The 24,189-nt window shown below is 40.8% G+C and overlaps 1 protein-coding gene across 3 annotated transcripts in view; it reads right to left on the bottom strand.

The window, feature by feature from the left end:
• SYBU (syntabulin) overlaps positions 1–24,189 on the bottom strand; it is a 74,349-nt gene that overhangs the window by 32,317 nt on the left and 17,843 nt on the right. For all 3 annotated transcript variants that reach the window (XM_080800694.1, XM_080800696.1, XM_080800695.1), the window contains one exon: positions 17,134–17,331. In XM_080800694.1, the coding sequence (XP_080656820.1) occupies positions 17,134–17,331 (198 nt within the window). The remainder of the gene's footprint in view (positions 1–17,133; positions 17,332–24,189) is intronic.

Raw genomic sequence — 24,189 nt, 5'->3', positions numbered from 1 at the left:
ATTTGCAAGCATGAAGGTCAATAAACTAGAACAAATAAACTGGGTAAATTCTGGCCATTTCTGGCATCTGCACAGTGGTGAAACAAAAGCAAATGGAAAAATGGAAAGCCTAGAGGGGTTTGTTTTAATTCAGACATGTGTTCAAGGAACTACAGTGAGACTCGGGGAGAGGAAATAATAAAGGCACATGGAAATGTTTCCAGGAGAAAGCCTGGCAGCACAACAGAGAGAATTCTGGATCAGAGGACTGACTTGGAGGAGAGCAGGTGCAGGGCAGGTGGGCAGCTCCCACGCTCTGCCCAGAGACGGCTGTCCAAGGCCCCGCTGAGCAGAGGACCTGCCCAGGGAGAGGACTTCATCTAGGGAGCGGGTGCTTCCACGGTGACCTTTCGGAGCTGGGCGCAGGTTGGGGAGAGAGACAAGGTATTCTGCAAACCAGCTCAGCTTCCCGCCGCAAGCTGCAGCATTGCACCTCACACCACTGTTTGTTAGTTAAAAACGATCCGAACTCTCAAGCTTCTGAACAAAATGCTTTTGAATGTCCCCCCTGGGAAAGTTCTGCACTGATTCTTGTGTGTGGTTTTTTTTTTTTTTTTTAGCACTTAAAAAGAATGAAGCACACTCACAATTAGATTATGCTCTGCACACAAATTATGCTCTGAATTTCCATGGACTTGTTTAATGGAACCTTCCCCAGGATCTCAACTCGATGTGACATCTGGCACAGAACACGCATTCCCAGGCCAACACTTTGCTTGCCCTGCCGTTCTGCCCCACCCCCCGGCCCTCCACAAGTTAACTTTTTAAATTCAAGTGTACTCAGTGTTCTCTCTTCTCTCCATCCCTTTCCTCCTCGCCCCACAATGTTCTTGGAAAAACCAAAACGGAATGGAAAAGCAAAGCAGACCATCACAAAAATACTGAGGCCATTCTCTTTGGGAACCACTGGAGAATAACTACTTGGTGGTGAAACGGAGAAAATGGTAAGTAGGAGATGGTACTTTGAAAACATCCCCAGATAATTAAAATAGTACGTAATGAAGTTCTGCAGTCTGTATGTATGAGCACCCCATAGAGGCAAAACGAACAAGGCTCAAAAGGAACAAGCTCACGGAAGCTGAATTCCAGTATCTTCCTGACATGCGGCACCACACAAATATCCTCCGGGCTCTGGAGTATACTCATTCATTCACACACATCTCGGGAGGGCTAAGTTCTCGGCACTCTGCTAATTATGGAGAACACAAAAGCAAAGAAAACATGGCTCCAGGACTTTTAAGTTTACCCTTGTGTCTCCAACGTATTTTTAGGGACACATAATTAAGATGGTAAGTAAGATTGTCCTTAAAGTGCAAGGAAATGATAAAACACGCATTTCCCTATAGCGGTCATCTCTGGGGGAGGCAGAGAATGGGATCTGGGAGATCATGCAGGCAGCTTTGGGGGTGGCAATTCTAAAAGTGGAAGGTTGGTCACAAATATTTATTATTATTATTATTATTATATAGTTATTATTACAGTGAACGGCTTATGTGTGTACTGCATATATATTCTTTTTGTGCATCACACTGTATACGTAATATTAAAAAGAAATAGGGAAGCAGCTATAATGAATTTAAAATAAAAGATAATAAAATGATAAAGAAAGAAAGCAAACATTGTTCATGTTCTAGAAAGGCTCATACCCCAGCAGAAAAAAGAGCCATTTAAAAAATAATATTAAATACAACATGGTAACCATAACAATAGAAATAAAAAAGAACACTAAGGGAGTACACAATATTTAAACTGACAACCATGGCCTGTGAAATTCCGATACCAAACTGCCTTTGCTTTTAAGAGCCTGGTTTACCCCTTTGTAAGTGTCAGTACGACATTACTTTCCCTGGGATGCCTTCCAGATTCCCAAAGTCTGGGTTCCACGGTCTTCCTCTGCGCACTGGTGGGATGCTGCACTTCCCCCAGAAACATGTTACACTTGTTTCAGGGGGCCCCGTGTTTACTGTTACATCCCAGGACCGGGCTCACTTCCTGGCTTATTAGTAACTACTTGTTGAAAAAACAAAGGAGTAGCATTCCTGGTTTGGTTCTATTAAGTGGTGGCTGAGATCGAAGAGAAAAGGGTAGGGTGGAAATGTGAAGGTGGAGACTCCCATCCAAAATTCAAGAATGCCCCAGCTTTATGCAGACAAAACTGCTCTACTATCCCCGGTAAGCGAGGCTTGGCAGGGTACGATGCTTACAGATGCTAGCGCATGGCTCCGTACGCCCTAGAGCTTCTCAGCCTGTGGCCTGGATCCTTCCCTTCTTCCGTTAACTGAGGGGGAAAGCATTGGATGTCAGGCTGTATCAGGTTCAGGCCCAGCCTCCATCTCTCAAGAACAGTCAGGCCTGCCCACAGTCTCGGCAGAAATCAGATCTTCCTGGCAGCGGCTCGCGGAGCCGGCCTATCTCAGCCACAGGGGTGAGCGCAAGAAGCCAAACCCTCAGGAAGATCCAGTTTCCCTGAATAGTGCTGCTGCCCCACAAGACAAGGAGGCATCCCTCCCTCTGAAACTGCCAAACTCCGTCTGCTGAAAAGGGACTCGGCAAACACAACCGAGAGCTCCAAATGCTCCTCAGATGTCAGCAAAAGGATGGGAGCCACAACTCATGCCTGCAGCCCCAAGAGCCGACCGAGCATTCAACCAACGGCATCATCCGAGCACGTGACTGTATGACCCACAACAATGGAAAAGAAAGTGGGGCATTATTTTGGTCACAGACCAGCACAGCACAGAGAGAAGGTCACCGTGTTGGTGGGGAGGTTGCTAAGGATTTACTGTTTGCCTTGAAGCCTGACAATTGAAAGCTTATTCTAGCTACATTATCTGAGTGATACTGCATATGAAATCATGTTTAGCATAATATATTTAGCTACCTATTTGCACATACGTGGATTCCCAAGTTCCCCAACTCCAGAGAGCTCGTTTTAAATCACATCATAAAAATGTCTTCCCCTTTTTTCCATTCAAGTGAGTTGGTATAGTCCTTGTTCCACATGCCACGTTCTTTCCAGGGCCAACAGATGGAAAGAGAGAATGTGCCAGAAAGAAGAAATGGAAAATGAAAATGACATAAAAATAAAAATAAAGTTGCAAAATGTAATTTGGGTCAATTCCTTGTGCGTTTTTAAAATCAGCACCAGCAGGCTCTGCGCATAGGCCATTGGCTTTTACTTTTTTTTCACACAGGATTAGTGCAAAAGGAAAAATCCCAGCATGGGGTCTATTTTTATACAGATTAATCAATCATTTCCCGTCTCTTCCTCTCCCATCACTCCCCAAACTTTCAACTTAATGAAACTGGTCTCTTTTCAAAGTATGTCATTTACTGCCCTCTGAACGGAAATCCTTTCAGGAAAGGAGGTGAGCTTAAACTTTGAACCCAGATTTTTAACTTGCACATTTTTAATCTATTATAAATACTAACAACTTATGCTGCTGCTTAATTCCTTTTATCTTACAGATCCATTGTGGAAAGCTACACATCCATTAGTAGCAGCGAAATGAATAGGTAAACATTTGATTATATGTACGCGTAGCCATTTAACAAAAAGAGCAAGGCACACATTGGAAAAGAGAAAACTATTATATACATCTCACATTTTGTGAGGCACATAATTATGTACACTGAATGCCATAATTCCCATCAGAATACCAAGTACACAGTTAGGTTCTTAGTAGTAAGTATTGGACAGAAAATCTGATAGGCTGAATGGAACCAAACCACAGAATTGTGCAAGCTCTGAGCTATCACCTTCCTTAACCACAGAGATTACAAAAATGGTGACGCTGATGCTCATAGGAACGTAATACAATGATGGTAGGTCATGTGCCATCGATTACATCACTGAATTTTCAAAACAGCTTTATGTCATAGGTACTATTATTATCCCACTCTACAGATGAGAAAACAGTTATAGAGAGGGGATTCACACATTCTGAGGCTGGAAAAAAATCCTACATTACACTGGTCTGCAGAGATGGGCAGGAGAATTTATCACAGACACATCGAGATGGGGAAATGGGGTCTTATGCTACCAATTGGCTGAAAAACATTGGGAAAAGTGTCATCAACATTGTTTCCATGTCTCCAAAACCAGGATTGCAACAGAGTTCATCATGCCCCCCTTATTTGTTTGTTGTTCCTTTGAAGGGTAGAAATCATATTTTAAAAATATTAAGGCAATGACCCAGAGCCTGACCTCAAGGACAAAGTCAGGTGGAGACTAGTCATACACAACCCATTTCGCATCCTCAAAGGGTGGTACATTCTCACCATTTGGGGCATTGAAAATTGAGGCATGACAAACGGTTGTCATTTGCTGAGTGGTCAGTCATAAGTACAGAAAATAAGAGACATTTACAACCTAGCAAAATACTCTGTGCTCATTCTTGTATGTGATTGAAACTGAATTTCTCTTATACCAGAAAACACGTGTTGTGCTTTTTGTGTAGAGCTGCTAGACGCTGTTATGTACTGTGAGTAGTCCAAAAACCTAAATTTTACACAATTTCAAAGCTATTGAACTACAGTTAGGTTCACCATATGTATTGTCTTTCTTTGTTTCTACTGATTAATTTTAACACCACAGGCATTAATCATTTGCCCACCAGATGAAAATCGCTTTAAGATGACTCATGTGTTTTACAACATTGCAAACCCAGCCCGTATGTTCTTGGAATGTAGAGTAAAGAGGAAGTGTTAGATCAAATCAGTTAATAAAAAAAAAAAAAAAAAAAAAAAAGAACATCCTTCCACATCCCAATTCCATGAACATGAAGAGTTTCAGAATTTCTACCGGATGCCATGTGGGAAAAGTAAATTAAAATGGGTCAGAGATGTGCTCTGAATAATTTCCATGAACTGGCAGACACGAGCACATGAGCAAGCTCTCTCTTGATAATAAATACGTCGCGTCTCGGCCCACACAGAGGCCCATGGCAACTATGTGCGGTGCCAATTAGCATTAATTGTGGTTGTGCTCATCTATTCCCACAGCACACGACTGAGTAAGGCCAGGCTTTGCATTTACAAATGCAGCGTGCAATGCTCAGAGTTAGACGAGCATTCTAGAATGTCAAAGTCCACGATCAGTTTTTCTCGTTTTGGTTTCAAACTGCACAAACAGACTCACAGATGACAAGGGGTATTTAAAACAATAGACGTGTGTGTGTTTCAAAGTTTAGGTATAGACTCTGCCTTCGGAATATCTGAGAGGCAGAGCGGACAATTTGTTTTCAGTCTACATTTTTAGCCCGCCACAACGAACTTTACACACGCATTCATACAGAAAGAGCCTATCCTCTGGGATTCGATATAATTACTTACTTACTGTGACTAATACTACTTACTTAGAGGGTAAGCTCCGTAGACTTTCATGGCAAACACTGCCTCTGCAAACAGCCTCCCGCCACAGGCTGGGGTATGTCTTGTGCAGAAATACAGTGTGAGCAGCTCATCTCTCCGTGGAGTACAGTCTCAGAGTGGGGTATCCATGGAGACAGAGCAGGGCAAGGAAGTTACTCTGCTGGGCACCATAGCAACAGGAGGCCGAGGGATGGCCGGCCTATCAGGGAAGAGCAGAGGAGCTTCTCCCTGGTGACTGCAGCGTTTCAAATGAAACCATCGCCCTCATGAATGGACACAAAGCATTTAAAGAAATACCAAATTGTCAAATAGAAGGAAATGCCTACACAACAGTCTGGGCTAATCCTCTGACAACATTGGAGCGAAACACTTCGTCTTTCTATAAGGACTATACCCCAATGGGCAAGGAAGAAATTATCTCAAGACCCCACATATTCTGAAGTTTAATGGCAAGCATGTGAAGCTTTGAAAAAAAAATGCCTGGTGTACCCCATGAATTCCAGCTATTTCAAAATGCAAGGCAACTCACAGTGCTGACCAAGAGGGAGGAACGGGAGAGATCTGTTGTTCTGAAGGGAGAAAAGGGAATCCAGGACTCTATGGGACAACGCTCCGCATAGTCCTTCCAAATGGGTTTGCTTAGAGTAAACACATTTATTAGGCTTCCACCAAAGCCCTTCATTATATCAGAACAATTCTTACAAAGGAGGTATCTTTGATAAAACCAGACCAATGCAGAGGAGATGGTGAGTGAACATTCAAATGCCTTAATACTGTGCTATCTGTTAACTTGCCCCACTTCTTATTTAATAGCAATGACGCCAGTGACCATTTATGGAACATATACCGTATGCCAGGCAAACACCATCACTGCAAACAGAGTACTAACAATGGTTTTTGCAAAGATACATGACGGGCGTGTTGACCTCTTCGTGCATACAGTATGCATTTGCTCTGCTATATAACCAACACATTTTATGATTCTCACAGTAACCTGCAAAAGCTAATTATTAGTTATTCTTCCATATTACAAAGAAAAAGAAGAGATTTTTTTTTAATGTTATAAAAGAAACCCTTCTGCCCTGGAACTTCCCTTCCCCCACAGCTCAGCAAGTGGCCTGGTCCACCCTATTCAGTGTATAAATATAAGGTGATGTAACCCTCCTCCCACAATTTACCTCTCAGAAAAGAAGAAACCCCATATATTAGAGTCTTTCCAAAGCCTCTGATTACAGAGCTCTTGCTCATAATTACCTTCTTTGAACAAAAAGTGCCATTTGAAAAAGACACATCAGTCTGAATTGATCTCAGTCTGTGCTAGTTTGGGGTGCCTTTGGAGGTCAACTGATGGGATTGTTTAAAAGGAAGGAGACCAAGAAATTTAAAAAAAAAAAAGATTTTGTCATTCATCAGACTCTTCCAGCCTTTAAAGAAAACTTTAAATAGCAATATAGTCAGTGGTTAAATTGTACAGGTCAGAAAAACCCATCCCCTTTGCTAACTGAACTCGAGAACCAAGCAGCTTCGGATAGTGAAGGATACTCACATAGAACTACAGGAAAACAGAAAAATCAGCTTTCTCCATGCTGTACCACAGGTGCTATGACAACCTCTAGGTTATCCTCCAATGTCTACCTTCATTCTTCCTTCTTCCGCTGTCACGGGTGCCTATTTGACTAAACGTCCTGGGATATAATTGCAAATGACTTCCGTGTCCTGACCTTAACATGACTGAGTGCCCCTTGGTCCCTCCCCCGCTCCCCGCTGCCTGGTGGATGACAGCCGACCTGACATAGCTGCCTCCCAGCCTGGGTCACCCAAATCCCTAGGTTTTGTTTAGTAAGAGACAAATAAACTTCTGTCTGGTTTTAACCTCTGTATATTAGAGTCTTTTTTTTTTTAATAGTAACTTAACAGATACCCTCACAATACTTGTAGGCTTAAAAAATGTCCAATAAGAGCACCAGACACTGATTCAAAATTGCTTCATATCAAAAGAATTGGGTGAAGGCGAAAATGATGTGCTCTAGAAAAGTCAGAGGAGTTGCAGAGTAGCTCTAGGGAGGAGAACAACTGAATAAAAGATTTTATATTAGCCATGAATAAAAAAAAAATCAATGTTTCTAGGGGCGCCTGGGTGTCTCAGTAGGTTAAGCATCCGACTCTTGATTTCGGCTCAGGTCACGATCGTGGGGTTTTGGAATGGAGCCCCGCATCGGGCTCTGTGCTCAGGAGGGAGTCTGCTTAGGATTCTCTCCTCTCCCTCTGCCTCTCATCCCACCACTCTCCCCCTCTCTCTTTCTCTTAAATAAATAAATGTCTTTAAAAAAAAATCAATGTTTCTAAGTTAATAATATAGTATAAGTAAGAACATTTAACTAAGACAACAAATTAAAAAAAAATCAGATACTATTTCATCCGTATCTCCGAAGATTTACTTGAGCTAACAAATGAACTAAAACTTTTTTATTCTCATTAGGGAAGTGGGGGGACATTATCTTCAGTCATATACACTGTATCCCTATACTTTTCTCTGCATCCGCTAACTCCTTCCTAGGCTAAGCTATCTAAATATAGACCTGCTTCCTGTTGCCCCTCTTGATAATCCAAGTTCTACAGAGTAGCCAGAAGGATCTCGAGTATTTACCTTAAATTATGTCTCTCTTCTTCAAAACTCTCCAACGGCTTTCCAGTACTCTAACAATACAGACACTTGCTACTGCTCTTCACCCTCCTAACTCACAGCCCTACCCTGCCCTTTAACCCTCCCCTAAACATGAAGGAATATGGCTAAGTGCTCAGCTCAAAAGTCATCACCCCAGACACACCCTTGCCTCATCCCCACTCAGTCACTGTCTATACAGCATTTCCTGGCTTTGCTTGTCAGTATCTGAACTCCTCTTGTTTGCCTGCCTGTGTATCAGCCATCTCCCCGTGTTAAAAGGCAGACTCCATGAGAACAGGCATCTTGCCTGTTTCTTCCCTGTATCCTTCATGTCCAGAGCAACAGCATCAGCACAGAGTAAAGGCTTAATAACTGTTCGTTGAATGACTGACTGACTAAATGAATGAATGCTAGTCAATGTACAGCCAGGATTCAAACCTAGGTTTAACAGAAACCTCTTATATGTAATAAAATAAAAGAAAATATTTTATTTATTTATTTTATGTAATAAAATAAATAAATAAAATTTATTTTATGTAATAAAATAAAGAAAAGGACTTCCTTCCTTTTCTTTACTTAGACTGACATAGACATCACTTTCTGCAATGCCATAAACATTCTAGTCCCTGCATCTCCAAGTATAAGCTCACTGCAGCCAGGTTCCTGAAGGGTTACCTCGGTTAACCATGACTTGCAGCCTTGGCTATCAGATACAAGCTTAGAGGATAAAAAATGTTAATGCAGCGAATGACCCACATGAACATACTATGTAGTTCAGCACATAACTTTTTATCAGTAACCGTGCCGTACACCAAAACATCACACAACAAATCATACCAGCAGAGAAGACAGAGAGAGCAGGGTATTTACCCCTCTGGCTCTTTTCCTATCCTTTGGCTTCATTCCTCTACCAAAGTGCACAGCTGCTCCACATGTGGCCTCAGAGTTCTCTCTCTCTGGCTTCCGGGTAACTCTACCCTGTCTTCAGCCCTTCGGGATGTGGGAATGTCTCCAAGCTCCTGCCGGGGCCAAGCATTTGACCATGCCTTGTTGGATCCCCTTAATTATGCCCTTTGCATGCAGACAGTCTCTTCAATAAACTCACCCCAATTAGCACACAAAAAGGTCCAATCTAAAGCATATATCTGCATGATTTATAACTCGGTTTCCAAGTTCATGTACAGAATAAGTTTCTAGGTTTATTTCTCTTATGCTGGCAGTGGGTAACTATGTTCCGTGGTGGGTGTGTGGTCCGCTGGAACATCTACCATGTATGGGAGACCAGTAATGCTTCGTTCTCCACACGTTAGAGCACTTGGTAAGCATTTGGCAGGCCCCCAAACTGGTGGCTAGAACTACACATGAAATAAATCCTAGAGACCCAGGATTTGGATGGCAGTCACCTTTGGGAAGAAGAAGATTATAATTCACTAATTCTTAGGGGGAAACCATTAACGGACCATTTGGCACCATTACACTGATCGGGTGCACCGTCAAAAGCACAGATGGGAGAAATGCTCGGAGTAGATATGCAGCCCTGCCGTAAAGATAGTCCACTCATCCCATTTAAGCTTTATTTTACTGGTCTGGTCTCTGTTGGGGAGAAGTGAGAGATTGTACAAGAGTCCACCACGAAACATTCTCTGCTGTAGCTTGGGTGAGCATTCTTTCTCTCAGGGTGAAAGAAAGGTTCAGAGACCCGTCTCAGTATACACGCAAAAGCTCTTGCTACGTTGGCAAAGTGTAATGATCTGTGCTTAGGAAAGTATTCATGATATGCAGGGCAGCACAATAAACATCTTGACACGTAGGAAAGGACTAGAGTATGATGAAGTGGAGAACACTGGAGACCTGAACATTCCTCTGATGTTCATATCCTCAGAGTTTACTGATCTGCACCCAGCCTTATGTGTTCAGTTCTGTGGACTTTATTGAAGTTACACTGAGGTTCACTGAATCTGTTATCAGCAACAGCCAGCATAATCTACATACGGACTATATCAGCTAATTTATGAAAATTAATAAGAATTTTTAGGGCTTTACAGACATTAAAGAAAAATAATTTCTATCTTATTCAACACAGTCTTTCTCAATTGTCAAGCTCCCTTATTGTAATTAAAATGATTCCTTTGAAGGCAGGCCTTATAACCAGTGCAGTGGTTAAGAGTTAGTAGCAAGACTGCCCTGTTTAAAATCTACCTACAAGCTGTGCCACCTTGGATAAGTTACCTAACTTCTCTGGGCTTCAGTTTCTCCATCTGCAACACAGGCGACAATAGTATCCTTTTCTCCTATGGATGTTAGGATTAAAGAGTAACATGCTTGGACTTTTGCCGGGGATAGTCAGTGCTCCATAAATGTTAGCTAAAAAATATTTTTTTAAAAGATTTTATTTTTGTAACTAGTCTTTACGCCCAACATGGGGTTCGAACTCACAACCCTGAGATCAAGAGTCCCTAGCCTCTAGCCAATAATTTTTAAATCCAATTTCAGACAGTTATTCAAGCCCTACAATTACATCTAATATATCCTTCCAGGTACTTTCATAAAGTTTTCAGTATCTAAAATAGATCGTAGTCTTTATATGAGGCTGGGCTTTGCTGCTGCAAGACCTTTGATTGGAACTATAAGCTATTAGAAAAACAACGCTTTGCTAAGAAGGCTGGAAGTTTCCTTAGAACCAAAATCTTCTAGCACTAAAATTTTAATTTTTTCCACTCTATGAAATATTTCTAAAATGCTTGAGACATTTTTCTGCCCTCAGACACATCATTTTCTGCCGACTCCACCATCACAATGACTCAGTGTGTTTCTAGAACATTAACTACTTCGCACAGTGCTACAAAGCACTTAAACTCTTAAGAGGCCACCGAGCTTTTTAACCGGTCTTTTGTCTGCTCTTTCATATTTTCCCATCTCCTTGTTGTCAAGGCATCAGCTGTCATTTCATACTGTCGTCAGTGTCCTCCTAGAGGAAACACTGCTCCCATTTTATGTGAACTAGGAGCCCAGGACAAGCTGGAATGTTGTTTTTAAATAAACACAGACTCTGTAGGAGACTTTTAAAGGGTTTTCTTGTAAAGAAAGTGCATGGGATTTGTGACATACATTTTAGAAGCTACAAAGGACTACTGTGAACATTTACTGAGAAATTATTTTGCGGCAGGTCTAACGATGGGCACTTTCCATTTGTCAGTCTATTTAATCTTCAAAACAACCCATTTTACAGATGCTGAACAAGAGGTTTCGGGAAGATAACAAGCAGCTGAAGAATGCCTGGTTATGAAGTGGTGGCATGAAGATTTGAACCCAGTAGGTTGGACACCGTGCTCCCAACCCTGACACACACTTTTCTCCCCCAAGGACAAGCCAAGCTCGGTAACCTGGCGGGGAAGCTGTGCGTGTCTGGGCTCTCAACTCCCCTCCAGGTAGCTCACATTATTTTAAGAATGGCTTCTCTCAGGTAAGTTGTCTAGCTCTCTTTTATCTCCCAGGACTAACTTTGAAGTGAAAGGCTTGTGATAAGCCCAGGAACATCTGTAGCTATCCGCCGTGGGAGAAAGAGCCTCTATCTGCTTAGGGAACCTGGTTGGTGCCTTCTGAGTTTTCCAGCAGATGCTTCTGAATGTGGGAAATAGTCTTTTTAAAGCAACCAGGCCTCTGTTATTGTTGTGAGGTTATTATAGTTCATCTGGCCAGGTCTCCAATTTCCATAGCCCTGGGGGTGTCAGATGACAAGGGAATACTACCTTAGTTTGAAGCTGATGGCACCCAGTGACATCTTTCAAATGCAGATTTCAACATTTCAGTTTCTAAAAGTGGATTTCTTTTAAATTATGGTGACCCTAACCATTTGCTCTTTATCTATCTCCTCGATCAGCTGGTGTTTTTTTTCTCCCTTTCTTGTCTTCTGATTATTTGTTTAAATCATGTAATTGTTTCCCCAGCTCTCCATCAAGCCTGGTGGAGAAAGGATTTAGTATTTCTTTTCGTAAAATAATGACAGCAGGTCTTTTTCTTCCTTGGACTAAGAAGACAAGTAGTAGATCTGTATTATAGGAGCCCCCGGAATGTCGTTTAATGTACTGGAGCAGTAATGCAATTAGGCCTTGTGGTTTTGGATGGAAAGGTCAGGAAGACTGCAGACCAAACTTGAAAGGAGCCCCTGGGAGCGCCTCAGAGCTCCCAAACAGAATGCCTTCGTTCCTTTCTTTCCCATGGGCGCTATAGGCCAGATTTATCGCACGGTACTCTGCCTTCAGTTATAAGTTCCCTAAACGCAGGGATGACCCTGAGGTCTTCTTTGTCCTGTCTCTCTGATGTTCTTCCCACGCCAAACATAATTCCTTGCATAGGGCGTACACTGTATTTTTCATTTAAGTATTTATTGGACACCGACTTTATGACAGGCACCGTATCAGGCTCTGGAGATTTGGTCTTGAGTGTTTGCTGAATTGACTTGCAGATAAAAGGAAACCATGGACATGAAAAACCATTATCCAGCTAGACCGTGGGGATGTTTCCTTTTGCTCTTCGGTGGCAATTTTTAATTAAACCTGCCTAGGCACTAAGTGATGGAAGCCAAAGTGACAGAAGGCTCACTGCCTCCAAGAAGTTCCTGAGCAAGCCGGGCCTGAGGAAGGAAGGGGGCATGCTGTGTGCGCACGGTGCCCAGCTGGCAAGGTGCAGGCTCCCTCCGTCCACCTCTCTAAGCCTTCCCCAGCATCCTGTGACAGATCTCCCTTCTCCTGCACCAGATCTCAGTGAGCATTCTTCGCTCTATCTGAATGACTGAAGGGGCATGTCAAGAACTCCTTTTTGAGGTGAAGAGCAGTTTTCCAGAATCTAGAACAACGGACCTAAAATTAAATGGGCCTGGGTGGTTTAACATTAAAGAGGCCCGGCACGTCCATAGGAGCGACACTAATTGCTTGCTATTTTAATAAATTGGTATTGGTTCTAATGAGTTGATTTATTTTAAAAAAGTAGAGCGCACACGGAGAGCGGAGGATCGGTTTGGGCTGAGTGGAGATGGTCACTTGGGGTTGGGGAGGAGGGAGAACATTTTAACCTGAGAGCAGCATTGTCTTGTGGTTTAGCAGATGATGTCTCTGCATTTTACAAATTGTGGAGTCATCCAGGGGCCTCGTTTCCAGCATTTCCTCTCCTCATATTTATGAGACTGACAGGTTTATTCTGCCGAAAGTTCAGAGAACTATAGGTCACGGTGCAGATTTTTCTACAAAGAGCTTGCTGTACAGAATTGGGTCCCCTCAAAAGCGCAAGCAACTTTTTTATTGATGATGTTAGGAATTTTAGGCAACTAAGAAAGAAGCTTTAGGGATCCTTTCGACCTTGGTTAAATGCAAATAAATAAAAACACCACGAGGTAAAGACTGCTTAGGTGATAATGTCTGCTCATGAGCAAAGAAATCAGAATTCTGGTGGCAAAAGTTGGTGTTTGGCCAAAGTGGTGTTTCAGGCTCTGCCTCTGGGCAAGGATCATTATGTTAGGATCCATAATTTCTAATAAAGGAGGTCTGAACAACCTCAGAAATAGTAAGTGATATTTTGTGCCTATAGGTATTTTTCCAGAGTATGGGTTCATGGCCTTCATGATTCTCAAAGGATCCATGAATTAAAACAATATGAAAGGGCGCCTGGGTGGCTCAGTGGGTTAAAGCCTCTGCCTTCTGCTCAGGTCATGATCTCAGGGTCCTAGGTTCGAGTTCCGCATTGGGCTCTCTGCTCAGCAGGGAGCCTGCTTCCCTTCTTCTCTCTCTCTGCCTGCCTCTCTGCCTACTTGTGATCTCTCTGTCAAATAAATAAATAAAATCTTTAAAAAAATTAAAGAACAACAGCAACATGAAGAACTGTTCTAGTTTTGTTCCATTTTTCCATTCTTCCTTCCTTCTTTCTCCCCACCCTCCATTTTTTTTTTCTTTTTTTGTCTACATTTTCTTCAGGAGGACCTAGGGCCTTAAACATTCTCAGTAAGACAAGTGGTTGATCCTTAGCTAGTTGAGTACCTACTATAGGATTAGGGACTTGCTCAGTGTGAATTCTGCACACAACACATAGGGTTTTCAGTCTTATGTTAACATATGATTATTCCTCTTACGATTATTGAAACAAGGATGGGCAATGATAATCTTAACTCCCATTTAATCTTGGTTTGTTCTTGCTACACCATACCTGTCTCCTATGTCCCTGTTTCCTTGTATTGTTACCTCTGTAAAATGTTTTCAGAATAAGGTGGTGGGTGGGAAACCAAATTGAAGTAATTTTAAGTTGCATTCAAACCCTACTATACCTGCACAGTGAAATCACTTTTTCTTTGCAACTCACGAAGCTGGCATTCTTTCCCGCACCATTTTATTTTTTCAGTCTCATAGCCTACCTTTGCCGTTGAGCCCCCACAATGCACTGGACTCTGTGTTAGGAATAGAAAAAGAGGATGACAAGGCTCCTGCTCTTAAATACATCCCATATGTTAGAGAAATAGATTCTGCTGTTGAGTACCCTCAGGTTAAAAGAAAATTGAGAAGATTTTTCCAAAGAACATGTACAAATGGCCCATAAGCACAGGAAAAGGTGCTCATTGTCCTCAGCCATCGAGGAAATGTAAATCAAAAGCACTATGAAATACCACTTCACCCTCATGAGAATAAGTATAATAAAATATATAAGTATAATAAAAAAACCAGTAACAGCCGTCAACAAGGATGCGGAGGAAGTGGAACCCTCATACATTGCTGGTGGGAATGTAAAATGGTGCAGTCATTTTGGAAAAGCCTGGCAGTTCCTTAAAGAGTTCAACAGGGTTACCGTATGACTCAGCAATCTCTTTCCTAGATATATACCCAAGTGAACTGAAAGCAGGTTCACGAAAGACTTTTCCATGGATGCTCACAGCGTCATTACTCAGAAGAGCCAAGAAGCAGAAATAACACAAATATTCATCATCTGTGAATGAATAAGCAAAATGGGGGTATAACCACACCAAAACAAGATGTTAATAAAGAAAAAGCTGGAGGTGGCAGGGGTGGAGAGGCATGTGAGAACTCTCTGTACTCTCCATTCAGTTTTCCTGTAAACCTAAAATTGTTCAAGAACGAATCCATTTTATTTTTTTTTATTTTTTTTTAAAGATTTTATTTATTTATTGGACAGACAGCACAAGTAGGCAGAGAGGCAGGCAGAGAGAGAGGAGGAAGCAGGCTCCCTGCTGAGCAGAGCGCCCGATGTGGGGCTCGATCCCAGGACCCTGGGATCATGACCTGAGCCGAAGGCAGAGGCTTTAACCCACTGAGCCACCCAGGTGCCCCAAGAACGAATCCATTTTAATGTGTGGTACAGCCATGCAATGGAGTATCATTGAGCCGTAAAAATGAATGAAATTCAAATGCATGCTACGTGGATGAACTCTGAAAACATGTAAGCTGGAAGAAGCCAAACACAGAAGGTCACACACTGTATGATTCCACGTTTATAGAATGTCCAGAATGGGCAGGTCCACAGAGACAGAGTAGGTTAGTGGTTGCCATGGGCTGGGGAGAAGGGAGAGTGGAGAGGCGCAATGGGCAGGGGCTTCTTTGGGGGGATGATAAAAATGTTCTGAAATTAGAGAGTGCTGATGTTTGCATCACCTTTTGAATATTCTACAAACCAGTAAATTGTACACTTTAAAAGGGTGAATTTTATGGTATATGAATTGTATCTCAATTTAAAAAAGAACCACTGGGCTGGAGGAGGGAGGGAGGCGGTTCTCGTTCCTGGGTACACAAGGTAATGGTTTATTTGTTGGCTCTAATTGCATGACATTCTTTAACTCATTGTCTCTGTCTTAAGTATTAAAGGTATCCAGCATCCTCTTTACAATAACCATCTTTCTCTTTTATATGCTGTCTTCCCCACTGTGTATCATTCCCTTTCTTTTCCATATTATCTCAAAGCAAAGGACTGTTAACAAACTCATCATGACCACCATTTATCAGGTGCCTAGGAAAGAGGGGATTTCCTTTTCACACAGTTTAAGTTTTACCCGGAAACGAGACAACATGGTCTTTGGTTGACCAAAAGCAAGATGAAGAATAATTCATTAAGATATGCTGTACAAATCAATTATTCAGGAGAACAAAAGCAGACAGAGATGGAAAAGGACATAGGACCAAGGCTTGGCTCCACTGAAAAAAGCTGTTTATAGCTCCTTGCACAATAATGCCATCACCAGAAAAAAATGAGAAGACAAACATAACGAATGAGAACTCATGCAAGTCATTGATCTGTCTTTACAGGCTCATAAATACATATAGCATTAACTTGGATTTTGAAGAAAATAATGCAATATATAAGATGTCTCTCAATGCCAACGCTCAGGGCCTTTAAAGTTATAACTTTAGTTTTATTAAAACTATACTTGTTCATAGATTGCATATATTTCTGTGATATAAAAAAATTTATTTATATATTGCAAATTCTGAGAATTGACCTTTTCTGGCATTCATGGTATCTTATCCATTGCAATAAAAATCTCCATTTCCCTTCTTCATTGCAATAAAAATCTCCATTTCACCTCATATTTTGTAACTATGGAACATCTCTATGTATATATATAACATCGGACTCATATTTAATTCTTTAAAAGCAAATAAAATAACTAGGTTATTCAGTCTGCCCAGCCCTATAGCTTTCCATCAAGATAACCTGTTCTTCTCATAATCTGTGGGCACTTTAGACAGTATCAAGTAATTTCTTAGTAAAATCTATGTTAGAATTTGATAGTTTAAATGTCTGTTAGACCATTCAGTTTACATGTCTCCAACTTTGCTCCTTTTCCCCATGCCTCTGTAATGCACACATGCCCCTATACTTACTCAGTTATTAACAATCAGTACAGAAAATATTCCACTTTTTGCCCTACCTCCCTAAAAAAGGGAGATGTTTCTGGGTACTGGTACAGCAACAATACGGTATTCCCTGTCCTTTTCATTTCAAATGTGAAATCACTCTGGTCATACTGTTCTGAGAAAAACATGAAGAGTAAGTGCATTTACCTGGCTTTACAAGGCCTGACTTTGGTTCCTTCTTATATCGAGATGACTGGATGCTTCCTTCACCAACCATTCCAACTGTGCATTTCTTTCTGGAAAAGTCTTCATCACTTCCAGGGCAAAAACCAATAGGGCTATTTCCAGTATCTGAAGGTGTCTTCACAGGAGACACGGACTGGCTGCTAGGACAGCCTGTGTCATCTGGAAGACAGGAATCAGTAAGTGATTAATGAGGAGGAGGAAATCAACAAGGGCAAAGAGAAGCCATGCACACACGCATTCACACACACGTACTCTGCTTATGAGGACCTGGACTGACGCCTGCAGATGCCCCTCCTTTTATTTTCCATATGTTGGTCAATTTTGTTTACAAAGAAAATAGCAGCTATCATAAAACATATCTTAAGGCAAAACCTTCTAAGGTTTTTGAACCACAAATACTTCTGTAACTTTCATGTTGTCAACACTTAGAGGTTTGTCCATTTTAACACTTTAGGTAGTATACTTTTGGGCCAAAACTGTTCATATATTTTTTGATGCAGTTAGGTAACAAAAAGTTCACCAGAAAATTCAGGGACATTGCTGGGAACCCTTCAGAGTTGTTTGTGTTAGGAAAAAAAAAAGTTACTTGAATATTATTGACCACACTCAGTTTTCGACAGTTGGCCTATCAACCGGTTAAGAGAGTTTAATAGGGAAGAAATCTGGCTTTTGGAGTTCAAAGGAGCAGACGAAAAGGTTTTTTTATTATGTATCCTGTTTTATTAGCATACACATCCTCCCCAAAATATATCAATCCAGTATCTTGCTGTCTGGGATAAATGGTAAAATGAAAATGATATTCAAATTACAAATACCCCTTAACTTTCAAGTTATAGATTATTATTATGATCATTATTATAATAAGCTAATATGCATGATATGAAGTGACCTGAGTAGGTGCTTATGAGGCAAACAGGAAAGTCATACTGCTGACTCCTATAAATGCTTTTATATTTATTAAATATTCATGATGCTTGGTTAATTCATTTATACTTTGATGAAGAGAATTGTATGGGAATTTAAGGTAAATCAATATTACCTACAAGTATGTCTCCTCCAAAGAGTCAATTAGTGGCGAATACTCATTACTAAATAATTCTTTTTTATACAGAAATATTTTGATGACAGAGCTACTTTAGTCACTCATTAGACCAAAAAAAAAAAAAAAAGAATAGAGACTATTAGTACTAATAATTTTTAAGACTATTACACTTTTATGAGTATTACAGGAACAAAAATAATTTGCCATCTGTGAAAGGCTCTCTTAAACTCCACAGCTTTAATAAAGACAGAAACAGAACTAGGCATGAATAAAATATACCGGTTGGCTGAATAAAGATGACTAGAATCCATCTAAAAAAAATCATGGCCTTTGCTTCATTTTTGGCTTCCATTTCAGATTTTATTATGAAATAGCCCCAGTTTCTGGAACAAAGTGAACTTGGCACTGGTAAGATGATTCATTTCTCTGAATTTTTTTTTTTTTGAACTATTGGACTTATTAGTATACACAGGACCTCAATGGTGCATTTCTGGAAGGGAGTAGTTTTTAGTGTACTGCTCATGCCTTCTGCCTTTGCTGTTCTCTTTCAAGTCCCCTGTTATTACCAAACTCTGGAAGAAACTTTGGCCATGAAGGAGAGTGCTGAGAGCCCCTCCTGGCTGCTATGGGTCAGCTCTTTCATCACTTTTTGTCCCTGCCTTTCTGTGACATCTGCATATCCCATGCTGCAACCCAGAAGAAGCCTAGCTCCCCTCAAAAGGTGCAAACCTGCTAATTACTCAGATTCCAGCACTCTGACAAGGTCTTACAAGGCTCAACAGGCCTGCACATCGCCTCAGGAGGTCCTCCTTCTTGATTCTGATCCCAAAGCAGATAATCCCAAGCAAACGAGGTCTAATCATTTGAAATTACCCATTGCCTTCAAAATTATTTCCTTATGAGTCACTTCCATAAATTACTTCTTTTGAAAGAGAGAGGGTCCAAATAAATAAAAGTCCATGCTTCGGAGTCTCTAACCTGAAAAGCAATTTTTCTTGAAAACACTCAGACTCAAGGGGACAAAATCGAACGATTTCCAGTATTGAAGAAACACTGTCAAAATTATAATTTAAGTAAATAGAAAGCAAATGTGCTTTGTTGGTTCTATTATCATTTCCCCAGAGTTAAAGGAGAAAGAATATGTATAAGCCACGCTTTTAATAATGTCAAGAATTAAGTGCTAGGGTGTGGTTAAAAATTGGGACCTGAAATTATTTAGAATAGTGGCACTTTAGGGAAGGCAGCAGCAACTTTTTTTTTTCTTTTTTAACCTGGAATGTGTGCTTTACAAATCATCAATATTTACGGCTAGTATCTCCAGGGGAAGGGTTTGAGAAGGTGAAGACCTAAATAAACCTTTAACTTTCAGCACCTTGTACAGCATCTGGATCATGACATAAACTGGTGTTCCCCCAACATCTCTTAACAACTGTCTAGTATTGTGCTTTATATTGAGAGAGAAACAATGGGAATAAGACATGATCATTCATTGGTTAAACTACATCTTGGCACTGAACCAGCCCACAGACATTATGCCCAGCCCCCATACCAATGGAGCTTATAAATAAGGAAACAGAGCTCGGTAAATATCACTTACAACCCACAACTCCTATAGGACGGCAAGCTTGTCAAGCATACCCATACTCAAGAAAATCAGTGTGTTATCAGAGAAATTTGGGGTATTCACCAGTTTCATCCCATGAGATCAACACTAACCAGGTATCTAGTTTGGAAAGGGCAGGGCCATTGATTTTCCGACTACAGAGAACAAACTTTAAGTTATGCAAAGTAAGCCTCAGAGCTAAGGCAACAAAGGTTCATGGACCAGGGAGTCATCTGGTAACCCAGGACACCTGCAGTGTTTTCCTCTGTGTGGCACTGAAAAAGTGGTCATTTTTTCGACAAGTCTTGTTTAAGGCTCCCTTCCCCTCCCCCCCCTCCCTTCTCTTCTCCTCGTCCCTTTTAACTTCATGGTCACAGTTGGAAGCAGACTCCTAGTCCAGATGAGAGTAATACTCCTTCCCGAAATTCTATGTAAAATACTTTTCCTTCACATTTACTCCAAGACTCTAAGAAGACTAAAGCCAAGTAGATGCCCCTCGGTTATTCATGTCTAAATGTTACCATGTGCCAAACTACATGTGGACCAAGCACATATTAAACAGATTTATTTATAAAGCCCACTTTGGTTAAACCCTTTGAGTATGCCTCCTGTTTCCTGCTGCTACTAGCTCGATTTGTCCTGTGGAATCCATGGATTTATAATTACAATATGTATAATTATGGTTTTTATTATGTTAGTATAAAGAAATTATCAATGACAAAAAAATTTTAATAGGACACCACGAGGAAACTATTTCAGAGAGGAAATGACAGAAATCCTGAATGACCTACCCAAAAAAGTGTGGAGTGTTTTAAATTTCCAGAAAAATGCCTGAGAAAAATAAGAACAGTTTGGCCTGGTTTTGGCAGAGGGAAGCTTTGCAGCAAGGCTTTAGGAAGAGCATGTGGAAGACTTTCAGTCTCTGGAGAGAGGAGTTTTTCTTTTAAAACATACACACACACACACACACACACACACACACACAAACACCCTACTTTGGTGCTTACATTATTGAGCTTTTACACTTCTTCATTGTTCATGGTAAGTATAACTTCATTAAGAAAAGGAAAACATAAAACAGGGATGGCTGTGTGGGTCAGCCGGCTAAGCGCCTGCCTGCAGCTCAGGTCAGGATCTCAGGGTCCTGGGACACAGCTCTGCGTTGGGCTCCTGCTCAGCGGGGAGTCTGCTTCTCCTTCTCCCTCTCCCGATCCTGCGCGCGCGCGCTCTCTCTCTCTCTCTCTCTCTCAAATACATAAATAAAATAAAATCTTAAAAAAAACCAAAAACCCTAAAACAGGATCATGTTTCATGTTTTACACATTGTGATCCATCTGGAAATATAGGAGAACTTCCTTCTGGGGTCAATAATTTTAAATCCCACTTCAATGGGCCCAGGACGGTCCCTGGTGGGACACGGGTAACACTGGCCCTTACTAAGTCTACTTTTGATCATCATCCATAGTAAAGGAGACTAATTTACATTTCATCCTTGATATATACTAAGGAATAGGCCATTTTTGTTCTTGTTCATTTGCTTTGAATCTGTCAACACACAAGTTTTTTTTCTTTTTTTTTTTTTTTTTTAAAGATTTTATTTATTTGACAGAGAGAGACACAGCGAGAGAGGGAACACAGCAGAGGGAGTGGGAGACGGAGAAGCAGGCTCCCTGCGGAGCAGTGAGCCGGATGTGGGGCTCAATCCCAGGACCCTGGGATCATGACCTGAGCCGAAGGCAGACGCTTAACGACTGAGCCACCCAGGCGCCCCTGTCAACACACAAGTTTAAGGATACACAGAGAATACTCACGGACCCAGGAAGTCCCAGAAGTTGCAGCCCTTCTCAAGCGCTATAAGAAATGTACCTACTAAATAATTTCCAAATTGTTGTTCAGGAAAAAAAAAAAGTTAAGATCTGTAAGGACAGATGAGAGAAACAGGCATCTGTTGTAGCCTGCAGGTTGTTAAAAAAATGTTTTTAAATCTATTTCTCCTCTCTCTTTACATGACAAGCTCTTTGAGAACATGCCATATAGTGAATAATTGTACAATTACTCTACTTACAATTCTGAAAAAACGTGTATCTTTTAAAATAATTTGTATCTTATTTTAAATGCACTAAAGGAACTTGCTAAATTAAAAGAAATCTGTTGGGGTTGTTAAAATTTTCATTTAATCTTTGATATTGTCAAAGTAATAATTAACGCAAAGGGTCTAGCTTGAGTGCAGAAGAGTATAAAGAAGGAAAGAGAACATAAACAGATAACAGTTTCCTGAAACTGCAGTACCCAGAAAAAATATTATTGATCTTTTAATTATGCATATAGTCTACTTGCTCACTTGCTTTGTGCTTTGTTTCCACATATAGTATATTCAGTTTCATTACTCTGTTATTGAGCACTTGTCCCTGGAACTTGTTAGGCTATAAAGAAAGAAGCTATTTAAGACTGACAGGAGCCAATGAAAAGGGCTCATACTGGCCAAAGAGAGAATAATTCGAGCATCGGAAAGAACAAATAATTAATGCAACTGACTGATAACCACTGGATATTAAAAAAAAAAAATCTGTGAGCTCATGGTTATAGAAAAAAAAAAAAAACTAAAGACGAAAAGAACGACCCTTTCCACCTAAAAGAATCCCAATGCACTGGCAATCATTGGCAGTGACCCAGGGACCCATTCTTTGTGTCGAAATTCGGCAATTAAAAGGAAAGAAAGAACTAGTATAAATCCTGATTGAAAAACCATTCCTCAGGGCGCCTGGGTGGTTCAGTGGGTTAGAGCCTCTGCCTTCGGCTCAGATCATGGTCTCGGGGTCCTAGGATTGGGCCCCGCATCAGGCTCTCTGCTCAGCGGGGAGCCTTCCTCCCCCTCTCTCTCTGCCTGCCTCTCTGCCTACTTGTGATCTCTCTCTCTCTCTGTCAAATAAATAAATAAAATCTTAAAAAAAAAAAGAAAGAACAACCATTCCTATACAAATTATATTTCAGTATAACTGAAATCCCTCACGGATGTTGCAAAGTTCTTCCTTACAGAAGCTTCTGGTTAATGAAAATAGATGGAATCATAGAAACAGAAAGTCACTATTTTGTAATTATTTCTAATGAAACAATTGACTTAGATAATACACAGAATGGCTGAAACCATTAGACAATAGTCTGTTAGAGAATTTACAGTGAAGGGATCAGGCCTTACCCAACTGCACCCATTCTCAGCATCACCAATGGTGGAGAACAGACATTATGTACCTTCTGACGGGATGCCAGATGAAGTGCACAGCATTCCCCATGAAGTTGTCTTGCTATAAAAATTTCCCCTACATCTAACCAAGCTTTAAAGCTAATGTCCACCTTCTAAAATATATGGAGAACAGAGAGTAATGAGTCAAATCAGGGCCTGGCAAGCGGCAACCTGCAGGCAAATTCTGCTTGCTGCCCGCTTTTGTAAATAGAATGTTATTGGAACACAGCCATGCTGAATCCTTTAGATATTGTTCACTGTGGCTTTCAAGCTACAATGGCAGAGCTGAATAATTGTGACACAGATCATCTGGCTAGCAAAGTCGTAAATATTTACTGTTTTGTTCTTTACAGAAAAAGTTTCTTGGCCTCTGGGTTAAATGCTACGAGGAAGCAAACAGACACATTCAAGACAACTGGGGCTATTTCGATGCTCTCTATCATACCAAGGAATTATGTTAATTGTGTAGTAATGAAAATGGCACTATGATTATGTGAGAAAATGTCCAGTTTTTAAAGAAATGCAGGCTGAGGTATGCAAGTAGACATGAAATGACATGATGTCTGGAGATCTGCTTTTTAAAATGCTTCAGCAAAGTAAAAAAAAGAAAAGAGGAATAAATGTAGCAAATATGAGGGTATCTTGTCATTACTTAATCTGGACAAAGTAGATAAGCAGTATATGGGGATTCATTGTAATATTATGTTTTTGAGTATGTTTTTAAAAGGTTCAAAATGTTTTATTTAATTTCTCAAAAAACATTATTTTAGAGCGAGTATTTATTTAAAATAGATGTAAATGTTATCATTTAAAAATCAATTCTATTTTGTTTTTTAGGGTGTTTCCAATTTTGTCACTATTACTGAAATTGTTTCAATAACACATTTTAAAAATAAATCTTTGGGGGCACCTGGGTGGCTTAGTCAGTTAAGTGTCCGACTCTTGATTTCAGTTCTGGTCATGATCTCAGTGTGGTGAGATTGAGCCCCACGTCGGGCTCATAGGCTAGGTGTGAAGCCTGCTTAGAATTCTCTCTCTCCCTCTCCCTCTGTCCCAACCCCCACTTACATATATGCAAGCTCTCTCTCTCTCAAAGAACAAAAACAAAAAGTAAAAAATAGGGGCGCCTGG

The sequence above is a fragment of the Martes martes genome (assembly GCF_963455335.1).
Source record: "Martes martes genome assembly, chromosome: 4".
NCBI lineage: Eukaryota > Metazoa > Chordata > Mammalia > Carnivora > Mustelidae > Martes > Martes martes.
Note: the sequence above shows the minus strand (reverse complement) of the source record. Positions and strands in the feature narration are given on the sequence as shown.